The sequence below is a fragment of the Colletotrichum destructivum genome, chromosome 5 (genome assembly GCF_034447905.1).
Source record: "Colletotrichum destructivum chromosome 5, complete sequence".
Lineage (NCBI taxonomy): Eukaryota > Fungi > Ascomycota > Sordariomycetes > Glomerellales > Glomerellaceae > Colletotrichum > Colletotrichum destructivum.
The window spans coordinates 3,972,437-3,990,585 of record NC_085900.1 but is presented as its reverse complement, the minus strand read 5'-3'; the positions used below and the strand labels follow the sequence as shown (position 1 = coordinate 3,990,585).

The 18,149-nt window shown below is 58.5% G+C and overlaps 5 protein-coding genes across 5 annotated transcripts; 4 read left to right on the top strand and 1 right to left on the bottom strand.

Moving 5' to 3' along the window:
- Positions 1–99: 99 nt before the first annotated feature.
- CDEST_08753 (Putative nitrite/Sulfite reductase ferredoxin-like domain, nitrite/sulphite reductase 4Fe-4S) lies at positions 100–4,246 on the top strand (the record flags this gene model as incomplete). The annotated part of the gene is made up of 4 exons (XM_062924912.1): positions 100–720; positions 802–952; positions 1,035–3,043; positions 3,133–4,246. The coding sequence occupies exons 1-4, from the start codon at positions 662–664 to the stop codon at positions 4,244–4,246; spliced, it is 3,333 nt and encodes a 1,110-aa protein (XP_062780963.1). The 5' UTR covers positions 100–661.
- Positions 4,247–5,665: 1,419 nt separating this feature from the next.
- On the top strand, positions 5,666–7,588 carry CDEST_08752 (Putative zn(2)Cys(6) fungal-type DNA-binding domain, fungal transcription factor). Its single transcript, XM_062924911.1, has 4 exons — positions 5,666–5,885; positions 5,957–6,206; positions 6,312–6,520; positions 6,660–7,588. The coding sequence occupies exons 1-4, from the start codon at positions 5,808–5,810 to the stop codon at positions 7,494–7,496; spliced, it is 1,374 nt and encodes a 457-aa protein (XP_062780962.1). The 5' UTR covers positions 5,666–5,807; the 3' UTR covers positions 7,497–7,588.
- Positions 7,589–7,917: 329 nt separating this feature from the next.
- On the bottom strand, positions 7,918–10,067 carry CDEST_08751 (Putative cytochrome P450; the record flags this gene model as incomplete). The annotated part of the gene is made up of 7 exons (XM_062924910.1): positions 7,918–7,962; positions 8,076–8,473; positions 8,630–9,310; positions 9,378–9,462; positions 9,536–9,627; positions 9,696–9,732; positions 9,828–10,067. 7 exons carry the CDS (start codon positions 10,065–10,067, stop codon positions 7,918–7,920), a joined length of 1,578 nt encoding a protein of 525 aa, XP_062780961.1.
- Positions 10,068–10,793: 726 nt separating this feature from the next.
- Positions 10,794–15,853, top strand: CDEST_08750 (Putative AAA+ ATPase domain, ABC transporter type 1, transmembrane domain-containing protein). Its single transcript, XM_062924909.1, has one exon. The coding sequence runs from the start codon at positions 11,199–11,201 to the stop codon at positions 15,738–15,740; it is 4,542 nt and encodes a 1,513-aa protein (XP_062780960.1). The 5' UTR covers positions 10,794–11,198; the 3' UTR covers positions 15,741–15,853.
- A 920-nt stretch (positions 15,854–16,773) lies between these two features.
- Positions 16,774–17,981, top strand: CDEST_08749 (Putative alpha/beta hydrolase-1). The gene has a single exon (XM_062924908.1). It carries the CDS (start codon positions 16,959–16,961, stop codon positions 17,832–17,834), a length of 876 nt encoding a protein of 291 aa, XP_062780959.1. The 5' UTR covers positions 16,774–16,958; the 3' UTR covers positions 17,835–17,981.
- Positions 17,982–18,149: the final 168 nt, after the last annotated feature.

Genomic DNA, 18,149 nt, shown 5'->3' with positions numbered 1-18,149 from the left:
TGCGGCCCGCAATGCTGCGCCTCTGATTCGTCGGCGAGGTGCCTTATCATCCAATGGTCCCTCCTTATCCTCCTTATCAGCACGATCGACCTCGGACGCCATACAATTGCCTACATGTAATACCTTGCGCCACCTTCACACTCACTCTTTCCCCAATGCTAATGCTAATGCCACTGCCATGCGCCCATGCGAGCCGTGCTCCGTCCGGGCCAGAAAGTCTCAAAATGTCAACCAACCGTGGAAATGCGCCTTCAGGTGCTGCCCGTTCCTGGCCTCGCGACCAATCAACGCCCCCGTCGCCCCCCTGGGACCTGGGACCTGGTGCGCATGCCTCGTCTCTTCGCCGGAGATGCTGTTCCCAGCGGATCGGCCTTGGACTGACTTCATTGTGCGCTGAGGACGGGATGATGCGTCTTTTTTCCCACCCATATGAGCAAGTGAGAGAAGGGAGTGTGTGTGACTGGCTATGTGACCTTGTTCGTTGACCTGGACGAGACGACCGAATATTAGTCGGCGCGAGAAAGTCCTCTGCCCTTTTCTTCCTCCTTTTTGTTTTCTTGTTGTTGTCTGTGATCTGTATTCCGTTCCTCCAACAAACCATCCTCTTTCCCTCCCTTCCTCCCTCTCTTCCGCAGTCTCGGCAGCGTTTGACATCTCCAAGATGGCGGAACGTAAGAGACTCGTCGTTGTCGGCCTGGGCATGGTCGGCATCGCCTTCATGTGAGTGCCGATATGTGTGAACTGACTGAACTGAACTGGACTGGACTGGACTGTTGGACTAACTGACCGACTCCTGTAAAGTGAGAAGATGCTCAAGCTGGACGCCCGCGCAAATGAGTACACCATCACAGTCCTCGGAGAGGAGCCGCATCTGGCGTATAACCGCGTCGGCTTGACGAGCTTCTTCGATCACCGCAAAGTAGAGAACCTTTACCTCAACCCGGAAGAATGGGTATGTGTGACCTCCTCTCTCAACACCCCACCCCATACGCTGCTACGCCTCGCGCTCTTTGCTGATTCGTCCAACCCAACAGTACCACAGCACACCCCAAGGCTCATTGGGCTACCACGTCAACACCAAAGTCACAGATATCGACTCTCAGTCAAAGACAGTAACATGTTCAAACGGCGAGGTTGTGCCGTATGACATCCTCGTCATCGCCACCGGCTCAGACGCCGTCCTCCCCAAACACACCCCGGGCCACGACGCAAAGGGCGTCTTCGTCTACCGCACAATTGACGACCTCATCAACCTGATCGCCTTCGCCGCCCAACGGAAGGGCACCGTCGGGGCCGTCGTCGGCGGCGGTCTGCTCGGCCTCGAGGCCGCCAAGGCCATGATGGACCTCGACTGCTTCGACAAGGTCAAGCTGATCGAGCGGAACCGCTGGGTGCTGAGCCGCCAGCTCGACAACGACGCTGGCTCCATGGTCGTCGACCAGGTCCGGGACCTCGGCCTCGATGTGCTCCTCAGCAAGCGGGTGGGCCAGATCGAGGTGACGCCGGATAACCACGTCCAGGGCGTCGTCTTCGAGGACGGCGAGCGCATGGACTGCTCAACCATCTGCTTCGCCATCGGCGTGCGCCCGCGAGACGAGCTCGCCCGGAGGGCCGGCATCAAGTGCGCCGACCGCGGCGGCGGCATCGTCGTCGCCGACGACCTGAGCACCAGCATCCCAGACATTTACGCCATCGGCGAGTGCGCCAGCTGGCAGAGTCAGACCTTCGGTCTCATCGCCCCCGGCGTCGAGATGGCCGACGTCCTCTCCTTCAACCTCACACAGGCCAAGCTGCACCAGCCGCGGGCCTTCAAGAGGCCCGACCTGAGCACCAAGCTGAAGCTCCTGGGCGTCGACGTCGCCAGCTTCGGCGACTTCTTCGCCGACCGCGACGGCCCCCAGTACCTGCCCCCCAAGGCGGCCCGCAAAGCGAAGAAGGGCGACGAGCAGAGCACCCTCGAGACGTTGACAAACGGCCTGCCGCCGGCTCCCGTCAAGGCGCTGACGTACCGCGACCCCTTCCAGAACGTCTACAAGAAGTACATCTTCACCGAGGACGGCAAGTACCTGCTGGGCGGCATGATGATCGGCGACACCAAGGACTACATCAAGCTCGTGCCCATCGTCAAGAACATGAAGGAGCTGGACATGCCCCCGAGCCAGCTCATCCTCGGCGCCAAGAAGGACGGCGAAGACGAAGGGGACGACCTGACGGACGACACGCAAATCTGCTCGTGCCACAACGTGACCAAGGGCGACGTCGTCAACTCGGTCAAGGACGGCACCTGCAAGACCATCGGCGAGGTCAAGTCGTGCACCAAGGCCGGCACCGGCTGCGGCGGCTGCATGCCGCTGGTGACGACCATCTTCAACAAGACCATGCTGTCCATGGGCAACGAGGTCAAGAACTACCTGTGCGCGCACTTCAACTACTCGCGCGCCGACTTGTACAACATCGTCCTCGTCAAGAGGCTGCAGACGCTCGAGGAGGTGATGCGCGAGGCCGGCAACGACCCGACCTCGCTCGGCTGCGAGGCCTGCAAGCCCACCATCGGCAGCATCTTCGCGTCGCTGTGGAACCGGCACGTCATGGACAAGCCCATGCACGGCCTGCAGGAGACCAACGACCGGTTCCTCGGCAACATCCAGCGCAACGGCACCTACAGCGTCGTGCCGCGGGTGTCGGCCGGCGAGATCACGCCAGACAAGCTCATCGCCATCGGCAACGTCGCGTCCAAGTACAACCTGTACACCAAGATCACGGGCGGGCAGCGCATCGACATGTTCGGCGCCAAGAAGCAGGACCTGCTGGACATCTGGCGCATGCTGGTCGAGGCCGGCATGGAGTCGGGCCACGCGTACGCCAAATCGCTGCGGACGGTCAAGAGCTGCGTCGGCACGACGTGGTGCCGCTACGGCGTCGGCGACAGCGTCGGCATGGCGGTACGGCTCGAGGAGCGGTACAAGAGCATCCGCGCGCCGCACAAGATCAAGGGCGGCGTCAGCGGCTGTGTCCGCGAATGCGCCGAGGCCCAAAACAAGGAGTAAGTAGGCCCGTCATATGTCACACACACACACACACATACAGAGAGAGAGAGAGAGAGAGAAACCGAGACTAACATGTTAACGATAGCTTCGGCCTCATCGCCACCGAAACGGGCTTCAACATCTTCGTGGCCGGCAACGGCGGTGCCAAGCCCAAGCACTCGGAGCTGCTGGCCAAGGACGTGCCGCCGACCGAGGTGATCCCCATCATCGACCGGTACCTGATGTTCTACATCCGCACGGCCGACAAGCTGCAGCGCACGGCGCGGTGGCTCGAGAACCTGCCGGGCGGCATCAAGTACCTCCAGGAGGTGGTGCTCGAGGACAAGCTGGGCATCTGCGCGTCGCTCGAGGCGCAGATGCAGGAGCTCGTCGACAGCTTCTTCGACGAGTGGGCCGAGGCGATCAAGAACCCGGCGATCGCGGCCAAGTTCAAGCAGTTTGACAACACGGACGAGACGGTGGAGAACATGGAGGTCGAGCTGGACCGCGACCAGGCGCGGCCGGTGTATTGGGCTCCCGACTCGGTCAAGGAGGACTTCAAGGGCCTCCGGGAGCGGTGGAGCAGCACGTCGTGGCAGCCGATGCTGCAGGCGAGCCACTTCTTCGGCGCCGATGAGACGCCCAACGGCATCTCGGCGACGGTCAAGCGCGGCGACACGCAGCTGGCGGTGTGGCGCATCCGCGGGCGGTACTACGCGACGCAGCAGATGTGCCCGCACAAGCGGCAGTTCGTGCTGTCGGACGGCCTCATCGGCGAGGACCTCGGCGCGGACACGTGCGACGACGCCAAGAAGCCCGACTCCGGGTGCTCGACCAACGGCGGCGACGCGAAGCGGTCGGCGCCGTGGATCTCGTGCCCGTACCACAAGCGCAACTTCGACCTGGCCAACGGCGACTGCAAGAACGACGCCGAGGTGAGCATCGCGACATTCCCCGTGGAGGAGCGGGCGGACGGCATGATCTACCTGCGGCTCCCGCCCGTGGAGGAGCTCGACGCGGCGCTGGGGACGGCCAAGTGGATGGTGCGCAAGGGCGAGTCGGGCGGGTCGCCGTTCGAGCAGCTGGACAAGAAGATCAAGTTCAAGGGCCTGCGGGCCAAGAAGCCCGGCGTGAGGCCGATGGCGCCGCTCAAGATGCAGAAGCCGGCGCAGCTGCTGGTCGGCGGCGGTGGGGGATGCGGGAGCGCGCCGGACTGGTAAGGCGGGGGAAGGGGGGGGGGGGGGAAGGTCTGGGTTGTTGATGTTGATGATGTTGATGCGTGCTTCTGGGTCATGTCATTGGGATGGCGTTGTTTGGTGTAGATTCGGGAATTTAGATGATGATGATGCATCGGGATTGGGGTGGGGGGATAATACACATACATATACCGGGATGAGTAGGCAAAAAATTGAAGCGTTTCTGATCTGCACGGGAGGGAGATGTCTTGCTGTCATTGGTATCTTGTCCTTTCTCTGTGTTTGGTGACGCGATGTGATGTGATGTGATGTGACGTGAGGTATCCGTATGTGTCTCTGTTATGAGAGGTTGGCTATGGTGTGAGCGGTTCTCTCTCTCTCCTGTGTGTCTCGGGACACAATTCCAAGTTTTCTATAAGTGAAGGCATCTTCAATCTTCAATCGGCCACTCAAACCCCCTCAAAGGTTAGTCTACTGTGTGGTCCGTTCACATTTCTGTCGAAGACCGTAGACAAGCATGAGCCCTTCTTCCTCCGGAACAGCTCCCGCCGTACCCCGTGCACGATGAGCTTCATGGATGGTGCGTGTAAGTGGTCCTAAGTGTGGTTTGATGGCCTATGATATATCACCCTGCAACAGTCGTTGGGTTATCACAGCAACTTTCACACAACGAGGCCCTGGTGCCCCTCCCTTGGACCGACTGATGGACGGTTATCGGAATGTTCGCCCCGCTTGAGGAACTGTGAGCTGACCATTTTGTTGACCTGAAATTCTCTCACGGACAGATGGCTCGAGTCGTGAGCATGCTTGGCTGCGTTGCTGCGAGGGACAACAGCCCCGGCCCCCCCCTCCCCCGCAACGGTAAGCGTCTGCTATCCTTGCATTGAAAACCGGTGAAGATCGAATAGACCGGCGATGGATTCTGATCTCCCAATGACGCCATGGCCGCAGTCCTGTTGGTATGGTGGATGACCTCGCTGTTACGGCAGCTCATCCGGCAGCCTCTCTTCTATTCGTGCGGCCAGCCCCATTGTTGCATCGGACCATGCAGGCCATCATCTCTTTCTGTATTTTAAGCCTATCAACAAGCGATGAGAGGTTGTATTCTTCCGAGAGTCTTATGCAGTATCCATGCGACGATGATACAGTATGGAGCACGAGGACGGGGACGGGAGAGGGGCTTGCGGTATACAGGTTACCGTCCTGTCTGATTTTAACTTCGGATTCGTTTAGGTAGCCCACTTGCTCGTAAACCCCTGGTTGTCTCCTCCAAGCCCCCAGCAATCTTCACGTCATGACTCGCGCTAGCATCTGCAAGCTCCATGACGATCTAACAAAATAGAAGCGGGGATTCCGTATTCGGGACCTTCCAGTGCTCCAATTGGCTTATTGGCGCCCTTCGCATTCTCTTTTCAAATAAGTTGCTCCCCTCTCTCTTCTCTCCTCTCATCTCACGGAGATACAATCTCTTCATTACCTATACGAACCCGAACCCGCGCCACGCCCTTTCTAATCCACCCTCCAAGCCACCTCCGTGTAACACAGTCCAGAAACCAGGCGGGGGGACGCAACGCCATCCCGCATCATGGAGAAGCGCACCCGGCGTCTTGGCCACAAGAAGTCGAGGAACGGATGCCAGCGCTGCAAAGCGCGCCGCGTCAAGGTACGAGAGACCCGCGAGTCCAGCACCGCTCTGCCCTCTCCCCGAACTCACATCTTGGGGGTTGTTGGCAGTGCGACGAGGAACGCCCGTGCCGGAAGTGCGTCGCCCACGGGGCCCACTGCAGTCTCGTCGATCAACCCGCGACGTCTCTGTCAACGTCGACGTCTCCACTAACGGCGCCGCCGCAACCGCCGCCGCAGCCGCCTCATGCGCCAACTGCGCCCCCGAAACCCGCTGCTGCCCGGCAATTCGTCCCGATCCGCCCAGCTGCGGAGGGCGCTCACGAGGCAGCGAGTGAGGCCGGTCTCACCCCGACGGCAGGTACGACACCCTTTGGCCAGGCGCTCCATAGTTGGGTAACGAACGGGTTTATCCAAAGGTGAAAAGGCGCCTGCAGGCTGCAGCTGGCTGACCTTCCTTTGACAGTGAGGAGCAGCGCCTCGCCGTACCCCGGAGACCCGGCACGGGATCCGCGCAACGACCCCGCCGCGGATCCCGGGGACCTTTCGGAGAATTGGCTGCAAAGTTTACGCCTGATGCACCATTACAACACCAGCACGTGCCATGTCTTGACCAACGCCAGATGCACCGAAGAGCTTTGGAAGACGGCTGTTCCTGAGATGGCTTGCTCGCACGTATGTCAGAACCTTGGCTTGACTGTGCCCCCCTTAGCCGCTTCCGTCTTAGATTTCGCCCCCCCCTCTTAAGACCAGAGCGAACATCTTCTTCTACTCACATAACAAAACCGGGGACGGTACTAACACGAGATGCTAGAAATTTCTCATGCATGGCCTGCTGGCCCTCTCGGCCATGCACTACGCGAGCCTCCACCCCCAGGAGCAGAAGAAATGGGACATCATCTCGGTGCACCACCAAAACCTTGCCCTGCGCTCCTTCGCCCTCCGTCTCAATGATATCAACAAGGACAACTGCGAGGCATACTTCTTCCTGGCCACACTCATCTTCATTCTCAGCATCTACTCCGTCGCCCACGGCGCCCGCCTGGGCAGGACCGTCTCGCTTGGTAACGTCAGCCAGTGCTTCATGCTTCTCCATGGCATTAAGGGCATCCTTGACTTCCAGCCCATCGAGGATTGGAGGCAACGCGGCGGGCCCCTCGACAACCTGCTGCGTGCTGCCGAGGTGCCGCCGGGTGGGAGCTGGTCGTCGTCGCCCTACCAGAAGCGCCTCGACGCCGTCACCGTCTTGGCCCGCGAAGTCCGCGCCTCCTTCGCCGAGGTCATCAACCCGCAGTCCGTTTGCGTGCTGGCGCTCGAGTCACTGCGGAGGACGCACCAGATCTGCAAGAGCGCAGGCGATGAGCCAGACGGGATCGACAAGTCGGGCGCCGCCTGGGCGTGGGCCGCCAACCTGCCGCCCCTGTTCATCGAAATGATTGAAAACCGACACCCGACCGCCCTCGTCATCCTGGCGCACTACGCCGCGCTGGCGAGGCTGTTCGAGCAGGCGTCGAACTGGCTTTTCTACGGCTGGAGCGACACCGTCATGTCCCTCGTGGATGAAGCCCTGGACGACGAGTGGAGGCCCTGGATTCAGTGGCCGAAGCGGAGCCTGACGGAGAGAATTGATGTTGACGACATGGAGATCTGAATTGGATATATATGTACTTGATTGACACCTCCGATAGATGCATGGCTAGGTAGACATGGGGACGGTGTAAAAAAACAACAAAACGGTTCCGTACGCTTTTTACGCTGTGATTCAACAATCTGTACCAAAAAAAAAAACACCCCGGAAAACGGAAAACGGGGAAAAAAAAAGGGGGGGGGGGGTTGGGTTGGGTTGAGGATCAGAAAATCATGGGATTGTCGCAGCAAATTGGCAATCGGCAGTTTTTGCATGAATGATCCATCGTATCCAACCTTCATCAATCCGAGAAGAACGAGAAAATAAAAAAGCTTCGTGAGCTTCATCAATCCGAGAAGAACGAGAAAAGAAAAAAGCTTCGTGAGACGCGTAGCCCGGACACCGTATCCGTATTCGGTTCTCATCCGCCCCGCCCCAGCTCAGCTCACAGTTTCCTAATCATAATTGTCTTTTTGGGGTCGGGAACGGACTAATCAAGGAAGAACCGTGTCAGCTTTCATCTCAACATTCAAGAAAGAAATGGAGAGGGGTACAAGTATTGCCCCGGCTTTTGTGAGGGGAAAAAAAAGATTTGGCACTTACACTCGCGCCGAAGACCAGGTTCTCGTAGCGACCCGTCTCGCCATCCGGCAGCTTCACATCGTAGTAGCAGAGGACGTTGGCCATGATCATCTTGATCTCGTTGACGGCGAAGAAGCGGCCGGGGCAGGCGTGCTTGCCGTAGCCGAACGTCAGGTGCGTGGTGCCGACGCTCACGAACTGGGCCTGCATGACGACCTCGGCGGCCTTGGCGCCAGACGCGGCGTGCTCCTTGGCCTCGCGGAGCCGGTAGAAGCGCAGGGCGTCGAAGACCTCCGGGTCCGGGAAGATTTCGGGGTCGGTGTTGACGCCGGCGGCGGGCGTTTCGATGTTCATGCCCGCGGGGATGGTCTGGCCGTTGGGGAGCGTCAGGGACTTGAGGACCTTGCGCGTGAAGGAGCCTATGACAGGGGGGAGCTGGTCAGTTCCGACGACTTTTTCAAAAGTTCACAACTCACGCCACATTGGAGAGGGGGAGTAGGAGGAGAAAGATTGGAGGACCCCAGATCCATGACAAAACGATCAGAATGCCAAAAGAGGAAGGAGGGGACGCATACCGGCAGAAAGCGGGGAGACTCTCATAACCTCCTTCAGGAAACTGTCGAGCTTCTTCATGTTCTGCAGGGCCCCACTCGTGAATTCTCCCCCTGACTCGAGCAACGCCTGCTGCACGTCATCCCGCAACATGGGGATCAGCTCCGGCTTCGCCACGAGCCAGTAGATGGCGTTGGTTGTGGTCATGGTGGTCGTGTGGATGGCGGCGAAGCTGATGCCGAGCTGGGCCGAGGCGAGGTCACGGTCGCTGAGCTGGCCGAACTTTGTCTGGGCGTTGAGGATCCACTGGAGCATGTCGTCCGGCTCCCGATAGTCGTCCCTGTTAGCGGCGGCGGCCTCCCTCCGGGCCGTCACGATGGGGCGGAAGACGCTCTCGGCCTCGGCGATGCGGCGGTAGAGCTTTTTGGTCGTCGGCAGCCAGGTGGCGACGATGGGGCGCAGGAACGACGGGACGAGGGCGATGACGTGCACGGCGGTCATGAGGTCGACGGTGTAGTTGATGGAGGCATCGATGTACCTCTCGTCCCGGCAGAGCTCCGAGCCGATGAAGACGCGGCCCGAGACCATGGCGATGATGCGGAGCAGCTTGGCGTTGATGTTGACCTCGGTCCAGTCGGTGGATTGCGGCAGCTCGAGGCGCATCGACTCGACGACCTCGTCCGAGATGCTCGCGTTCAGGCGGGCTGTCGGAAGCTGGTTAGCGCCGGGCATTTGGAAGAGGGGGAAGGGGAACCGCGCGGTGAGGCTAACGCAAAGCTGGGGTCAACGAGGCCCTGACGGCATGGACCAAGATGGGCGTGTCGCCACTGATCTTTGTGTACTGGGATTGCATGGACTTGGCTGGTCAGTATTTCAAAGTACGGACGACAAGTGCTTTTGGGCAAGGAGGGAAGGGAGGAGCTGCATACTTCATCGATGGCTTTGGTGAAGCTAATGACATCGTCGGGTGCTTTCTTCAGTTCGGGGAGGTATTTGGGAGGAACGCAAATGGTATCCTTCTCTGGGGGGGGGGGGACGGGTCAGCTGTGAGAGTTTGAGAAGAGTCACGGGGGCTCAAGAGAGTCTTACTCTTTGACGTCGTGAGGCGGAAGATGCTGTCCTTGAACTAGAAGAATAATCAAACAGTCAGAACCGAACAAAAGGAATAGAGTCGCCGAGTGCAAGGACGATCCCCTCCCGCTCAAAAAAAGACCCACGAACCTGCTTGTAACCGTCGATGTAAAGTTGGTTTCCTTGGCCTTGCAGGTATTGCTTTCGCCGGGCCCATCTTCCTCCCTTGCCCACGACGGGGACGTCGGCCAGCGGGTCAACGGCGAGCCAGCTCTGTGCCAGCAAGGCGAAAACGACAAAGACGACGCCGGCCGTGGCTGTGGGCCAGTGCCTCGAGAACTGGGCGTCCAGTACGCCGGCCAAGGCGAGTGGGTCTGTTGCGTTCGTCATGGTAATGTTTTCGATGATGTCTTCCAAAGAGTTGTAATGACCTTGGAAGGGGGGACTGGTTGCGAGTACAGATGAACTGCCATGTCGGAAGGGTGCCGCCGACTTATGTACCCATCCCTTCATCGTCCATTCTCTTCAACCCCCAGGCCCTGGCTACTCGTGCCTCGGACGGAGATTTGGAAATGACGGGGGCCCTTTCACTAGGTAGGTGGCCACCATCCAACCCCCCGGGGACATAACAACGACATGACGCTGCGCTTAGGGACCAGTCCAGTTCTTTCCCCCGCATAAGCGTAATTCGGTCGGTGCGTAGTCGCGTACTAAAGTTGCCGCGAGGTTTGGCAATGCAGATCGCAGGGGTTTGGGTTCGCGAGGGAAAGAGGGAAAGGGGCCGGTACAGGGTGCTCGGGTTCGTGTTCGTACAAAGGTCGGTTGTCTCGTTTGGAAATGCGGCGGGACGAACTCTGCCCCACAAGTGTCACTCGCCAAGGCGGGTGCCGGGCTTTTGGTGCCTGACTACCGGGACCCACATCAAGCTCCACATTCAGAGAGTGCGGTCTGCCGGAGTGGAAGTGGCCCGGAGCATTATGTCATCTGCCGGAACATCTTCGGAAATGAGTCACGTGTCGTCTCTTTTTCCGTGGCGTCCGTCAGTAGCAGCACGTCTTGCCAAGCCCCAATTCGTTCCGTTCGTTTGTGTGTGTGTGTGTCTCTCTCTCTTTTCCTCACTTCCTTTGTCTCAAACACTAGACAATCCAGGCTCGAGCCCAGCCTCAGCATCGTCAATTGCATTCAATTGCCCATACATCGTCACCCGCCGAATGCGGTCGATGAGTCCGACGAAAATGAGACGCAGTGTCGTTATCCGGGGGGGAGGGACCACGTGAACAGTCAGGTGAAGGATTTCCGGAAACAAATTACTAAGGAATCCCTCCTCCATTTTTACCCTTTGGCGAATTCGCGAACCTGGGAAGCGGTGAATGCACGGCAGCGGTACCCGACCAGCCTCGACCTCAACCTCATCCCACTCATTTGGCTTCGAGCACACCGCGGTTCACGGCTTCCCTTGATGGTGTGGCAACCACGGTTTCGCACGTCTCGATAGGCACCCGCTGCCAAACTTCCTTCACCATGGATGGCTCTGAAAACTTTGAGGCCGACTCTCTTCCTCGAGGAGGGTTGTCCTTTTACAGCTATGTCGCCCTTCAGGATGTCCTCGGTGGCCCCCATCTTCCACCTCCCTCATCTCACGCCGCATCCGAAAACGCGACCCTGACCACACTGGCTCGTTCCAATGCCTCCAAAATCATGGACATCACCAACATCGTGCGCGCCTCCATCGCAGCCTCGCTGCTGTGCCTCCTCCTTGTAACACCGCTTCTCCGCAAGAGGCCCGCCTGGTGCCGTGGCTTTGCACAGGAGTCTCTGTATTCCGAGGTCGGACAGCCTTCACTGAAGAAACCCTGGACGTTCTGGACCGTCTACCTTTTTGCAGTGGCATTGGCTGGCCTGATCGAGGCCATCTTGTCCGTCGTCGCGCCGCCTCGTGGCCATTTCTACCTCCTAGATCTCGTGCCGTGGATTGCCGCTATTCTCATCACCGCCGTCGACCGTCCTACGAAGACGCCCAAGACGCTGCTGTTTCTCTACGTCGTAATCCTGGCATGTGGCGTTGTCTCGACGGCATTCAGCTACCGGCTCCATAGGCTAGTCCCTACTCTCATCCTCGCGGATCCCGTTGTCGGCTTGGCAGGCATCATCGGCATCGTCGCAATGCCGATGCGAGACCCTTCCCTCACCGACTCTGACATTGCCCGCGAGGAGCCCACCGACGAGCTCCGCAGCCCCGAGGACAACCTCTCGCTCTGGAGATTCATGACGGTGTCATGGATGGCGCCAATGATCGCCAGGGGCTACGAAAAACAGCTGCACAACGAAGACGTGTGGCAGCTGCCCTTCGACTTTCAGCACGAGCGGCTCCATTCTCTCTTTCGTGACCTCCGTGGCTCCATGACCACCAAGCTGTTCTCGGCCAACGGACTGGACCTCATCATCCAGTCGCTGCTCGGTTTGATCGAGTGCGCCGCTGCCCTTTCTGTCCCCATGCTGTTGCAGCAGCTGTTGCGGGCTATCCAGAGCGGCCCGAATAACATCGAGGTGTCTGTCCTCTATGCCATTGCTATCCTGGCTGTTCGTCTGCTCGCCTGCCAGGCGGCCGTCTTCCAACTCTGGTTCTCCAGACGCTGCTACGAGAGGTCCCGAGGCGAGATGATCACGACCATCTACGCCAAAACTCTGTCGCGGAAACACTTTGGCCAGCCTGCTGGCGAGAAGGTGAGCGACACCGACGACGAAGACGAAGACGACGACGACGACGACGAGGATGACGAAAGGGCTGATGCCAATGCCGCTGGCACCACGGATAATGACGAGCGAATTGGCCGCCTTAGCAGATTCCTGGGCTGGCTTCGCCGCGACAACTCTACTCGTCCCAAGTACCGGCGGCTGCGGAAGCAAAAGGCCCAAAGACAGCCTGCTACCACAGGAAAGATCCTTAACCTTATGAGGAATGATGTCTACGAAGTTGCCCAGCGGTTCTGGGAATTTCCCTCTCTTGTTACGAAACCACTTCAGTTCATCTTCTCATTCATCCTCGTGTGGCAACTCCTCGGCTATTCCTGCATGTTCGGAATGGCCTGCGTTATGCTTGCCCAAATGCTGAACACCATCTTCATCACCCAGCTTCTCAAGAATGAACGCGTACGCAGGGCTGCAACTGATGCAAGGTTGCAGTCCACCTCCCAGTTTGTTGAAGGTATTCGGCACCTTCGGTGGTACGACTGGCAATCAAAGTGGCTCGATAGTATCATGGTCACTCGACGACACGAGCTGAGCACCAGAGTTGTGACGGGTCTGTGGAGCATCGCCATCTCTACCCTCAACATCACTTCTGGTACCCTGTTTCCGGTCGCCACCTTCTTCGCCTACACCTTTATCGCCGGCAGGACTCTCACGGTCGATGTGGCGTTCCCTGCTCTATCTCTCTTCACCTTGCTAGAGACCAGCTTCAAAGAGCTACCCAGCCTGATCACCGTCCTTCTGAACGCATCCATCGCCATGGGCCGCATTGAGGAATTCATGAGCGAACCAGACAAAGAAGGCGTCTACTCAGACCATCTCACAAATGATATCAAGTTTACCAAGGCGACGTTCGCGTGGCCCGGATACGAGCAGCCGGTATTGAGTAACCTCGACGTCGGCTTCCCCCAAGGCCTCACTGTCGTGTTCGGCAAGGTTGGCTCCGGTAAAACGGCGTTGCTGCAGGCGATCCTTGGAGAACTCGATCGGCAAATGGGCGATGTCATCATCCCGACCGAGCCCATCGGATACTGTGCGCAAAGCCCCTGGCTGCAACACATGAGCATCCGCGACAACATTCTCTTCTCAGCGCCCTTCGACCCCACTAGATACACCCAGACGTTGGATGCTTGTGCGCTACTCCCGGATCTGGCCAACTTCAAACATGGCGACCTGTCAGACATGGGAGAGAACGGCATCGGCCTGTCGGGTGGCCAGAGAGCGCGTGTTGCTTTGGCCCGCGCGGTATACAGCCAGTCTCGCGTGCTCCTTCTGGATGATCCCCTCGCCGCGCTGGATCACAACACCGCCGAATCCATCGTGAAGAAGCTCCTGCAGGGTCCGTTGGTGGAAGGCCGTACCGTGGTCCTCGTCACTCACAGAGTTGATCTTTGCCTCCACTTGGCTGGCCAGATGGTGGAAATTGCCGACGGCACTGCCCGCGTCTTGAACTCGAAAGAGGCAGCAGCGGAAGTAGCCAAATTCCTCTCCGAAGACGACGACACGGCAGCACACCACGACGAGCCCGAGCAAACACTCGAGGAGCAGCAAGACGCCGCCGTGCCGTCCAAGTTCATCGAGGAGGAGTATCGTGCTCACGGAGGCGTAATGCTGTCGGTTTATTGGACCTACATCAAAGCCGGCAAGCTCAAGTGGTGGACTGTTCTCCTCCTGGTCTTTGGCCTGTTCAGATTGGGCAGCCTGCTCAACTACTGGTTCCTCAAAGCCTGGGGCGAGGCTTACAAACATAAGACGTCAACACAAGAAGCATCGAGCGGCGTAGACTTCTCGAATCTCTTTGGGGGGCTCCCGGATCCAGACACCGATCTTCGTCCTTGGTTGTGGGTCTATCTAGCAATTGCTGTTGCTCAGGCTACCATCTACACATTGTCGGAAGGCCTTACCCTGCTCATGATCATCACGGCGGCGAGGGACCTGTTCAAGAGGGTCATCACCAAAGTCAGCAAAGCAACCTTTCGGTTCTACGACGTCACCCCCGTGGGACGCTTGATGAACCGCCTTGTCTCCGACGTCGGCATGATCGATGGAGGCATCATGCGGCCGTTGCGCGAGGTTGCCGCCCAGTCCATCACCTGGTTCTCCAGCATGGTTGTCATCGCCTCTGTCACGCCTCTGTTCCTCGTCTTCTCCGTCGGCATGACCCTGTGGTTCGTCTACATTTTCATGCGCTTTTTGCCCACCTCTCAAAGCTTGCGGAGACTGGAGATGGTGTCGCTGAGCCCGCTCATGTCCAACTTTGGTATCTTGCTCGATGGATTGGCCACCATTCGCGCGTTCAAGGCGCAGCACCACTTCCAAAACATGAACATCGTCGTCACCGATGCCTTCCAGAAGATGGACCACTTCTACTGGAGCCTCCAAGCCTGGCTCATGTACAGGTTCGACGCGCTGTCGGCCATTTCCACCTTTGCTCTCACGCTGCTCGCGCTCTACAAGGGTCTATCGCCTGGCCTGACTGCTTTCGTCTTGACCACCGCTTCGGCCTTCGTCGAGGCGACCCATAACCTCTGCAAGCAGTATGGCACCCTGCAGATGGATTTCGTCTCTGTCGAGCGCGTGATTGAGCTTCTAGACATCCCCGAGGAACCTTGTGGCGAGCTCACACCCCCCGTCAACTGGCCTCACCACTCGGACGATGTCACATTTGACAATGTCACGCTCAAGTACGCACCTCACCTTGAGCCATCCGTATCGGAAGCCTCGTTCACTATTCCTGGCGGTTCGACCTGCGCGGTCTTGGGCAGGACAGGGTCTGGTAAGTCCACGCTTGCCCTCGCCCTCCTCGCAACGATCCATCCTTCCGAGGGGTCTATTCGCATCGGCAGCTACAGGCTATCCGACGTGGATGTTCATGTGTGGCGACAGCGCGTGAGCTTCGTCGCGCAGGATCCGGTGCTGTTTCCCGGAACCTTGCGGGACAACCTGGACCCGTTGCACCAGTACACCGACACCGAGTGCGTCGTCGTCTTGCACCGTGTGCTGGGCACCGGCTGGGACCTTTACTCACGCGTCGAAGGCGGCGGGAAGAATCTGAGCCAGGGACAACGCCAACTGGTCGGCATCGGTCGGGCTGTCCTGAGAAGGAGCCCGATTGTGGTGCTGGACGAGGCCACTGCCTCGATTGACAAGGAGACGGCTGCGAGGGTGCAGGAGGTCTTGAGAAATGAGTTGACTACGAGCACCGTCATCACGATTGCCCACCGGCTGGAGGCTGTCCAGGACGCCAACTACTTCATCCGTCTGGACAAGGGAATGGTAATTGAGCATGGCCCAACGCGAGGACTGAACCGGTAGTGTAGAGTAGAGCTGCGTCAACACACCTTGGATAATGTTGTTCTTTGCTCCGTTGAAACCAAGGCCAGTCATTTTCTGTTTGGCAGTAATCAAACATCAGATTTGGCGTCGATGTCTTCGGTCTCGGGAACCCAGAGCGCCCCGAAGGCGCTTACTCGCAACCTTTCAACTAGTAGGCTGCGACCGAATTGCCGTCTCTCAGAGGCATGTATGCTGGTAGTGTCGATATTGCAAGTTAGGCTCAGGCTTCAAGACGAATGCGACGCTGAGGGTCTTGAATGAGCTGACTTGAATAATGCATTGCGGTATAGCCAGGCCGCCTCAATTCCAGACGCGGCTCGACGCAGGCCACCCCTGCCGTCCCATGTGCCAAACCGACGTGCAGTCGGCTCCTCCCGAGGGCTTCCGGAGCCATCCGTTTGGGACTGTGGAACGGTGAAGGAGATGTCCAGTTCCTCCCGGGGTTGGAAGTAATCAGTCTGTGGTCACGACTCCATAAAGGAGTTTCTTGGCCGCCTCTCATGAACAATCAGTCGATGGCTGCCGTTTGAGCCGTTCAAGCCACTTCGTCTTCTCCGCAACTTTGAGTTTCCAGTTTCGATAGTCCCGTTGCCGTGGAGTTGGTTGATCGAGGTACTCTTTGTAAACCCGAGAATGGGGAGGGGGCTCCCGGGACCGCCGGGCTTAACGAGGTCCGCAGTCAATAACCAGTTAATGAGGTAAATAACCCAGCGTGGCCGACAAAACGGGGAGGGCGAAAGCCGCTCAAACTCTAAACCGGGGTTCTCTCGAGTCGTGACCCTTGGCAGGACCTCCTATTTCCGGATTTTCGGCTCCGCTGCGAAAGGGGGGGAGAGGGCGGAGGGGGGATTCACCCGGTCTGTGTAAACAATGGCAATTAAACCAATTCCAGCCATTCGGTACGCGCGCGGGGCCGAAGGAGGAGGAGAAGAAGACGAAGAATGGGCCACGGGATGATGGTGGTGAGATGGGTTGCTGTATTTAATTACATTGTTGTTTCTGCCCCGGGACATTCTAGACTCTCCTTGCTCTCACCCCTCTCTTACACAGTCTCTCTCACTCCACAGTCTTTCGCTATTCGTGTGTGTGTGTGTGTGTGTGTGTGTGTGTATTCTCCCATTACTCTCGCTTTTTTTTGTCTCTCACTCAACCCACCACATTCGTTCTGTTTTTCTTGAGATCTGAAAAGAAAGAAAAATGCACTTCAACGCCCTCCTCGCCGTCGCCGCCGTCGCCGGGTCCGTCTCGGGCTTGGCCGTCCGCCAAAACACGCCGGCCTACCAAGTCCTCCCACCGACGCCGGAGCTGCCGAAGCCCATCTCGACGGTCAAGACGCCGATCAACGGCATCCAGATGTGGTTCCAAAAGTACAACGAGAAGGCCGGCGGCGTGCCCATCGTCATGGACCACGGCGGCCTGGGCTTCTCGGGCTACTTCGGCTCCGTCATCACCCGCCTCATCGACGCCGGCCACTACGTCATCGCCGTCGACCGCCGCGGCCACGGCCGCACGACGTACAACGCCAACGACGTCTTCACCTACGACCAGATGGCCGCCGACATCCACGCGCTGCTCGAGGGCGCCGGCGTGCCCCAATACAACGTTGTGGGCTGGTCCGATGGCGGCATCACGACGCTCGCGGCGCTCATCAACCCGGTCACCGCCAAGCCCATCAACAAGGCCTTCGTCTTCGGCGCCTCGTCGAGGCCGGAGCAGACCAACGCCACCTTCTCCGACACGCCCATCTTTACGGAGCTCGTGGACCGCTGCCGGACCGAGTACGCCTCGCTGCAGCCGGGCGTTGACTTCACTGCCTTCGCGACCAAGGTCGCGACGATGGAGGGCACGCTGCCGCAGTTCACGGCCGCACAGCTCGCGGGCATCGACGGCAAGCGGGTCATGATCGCCGGCGCCGAGCACGAGGAGGCCGTCAACCGCGACGTCCCCGGCATCCTGAACAAGGCCATCCCCGGCAGCAGCGTCACGATCCTCAAGGGCGTGAGCCACTTCGCGCCCATGCAGGACCCGGCCCAGTTCACCAAGGCCGTCATCGACTTCTTCAACAAGGCGTAGAGGGAGGCTGGTTTACAGGGTGATTCTTGGTTCGTAGAGGTTTGGGAACACATGGAGACATAATTAGCTGTAGGCAAATGGAGAAAAGTTGACGGAGTTGTCCGGACTCATTGAGTGTGAAAACCCTTGGCTGAGCCCTAAACTGTGAGTCAAGTATTAAGACAAGACGATTGGGTTCCTTCTCAAAAAGCTTAGGAGATGATAAGTTATGAGCCTGGATCAAGGACCCAGGAGTACCTTGGTTATGACTTGTGAAGCTTGCGAGAGAATTGTTGGTAGCTTAAGGATTACAAGTTGTGAGAGCAACGAACATTT

Bases quoted from the DNA above. Each gene is read 5' to 3' on its own strand.
- CDEST_08752 (XM_062924911.1), top strand. From the start codon at position 5,808: ATGGAGAAGCGCACCCGGCGTCTTGGCCACAAGAAGTCGAGGAACGGA. The intron at 5,886-5,956 runs GTACGAGAGACC...GGTTGTTGGCAG, and splicing joins GCAAAGCGCGCCGCGTCAAG to TGCGACGAGGAACGCCCGTG. The intron at 6,521-6,659 runs GTATGTCAGAAC...ACGAGATGCTAG, and splicing joins CTGAGATGGCTTGCTCGCAC to AAATTTCTCATGCATGGCCT.
- CDEST_08750 (XM_062924909.1), top strand. From the start codon at position 11,199: ATGGATGGCTCTGAAAACTTTGAGGCCGACTCTCTTCCTCGAGGAGGG.
- CDEST_08749 (XM_062924908.1), top strand. From the start codon at position 16,959: ATGCACTTCAACGCCCTCCTCGCCGTCGCCGCCGTCGCCGGGTCCGTC.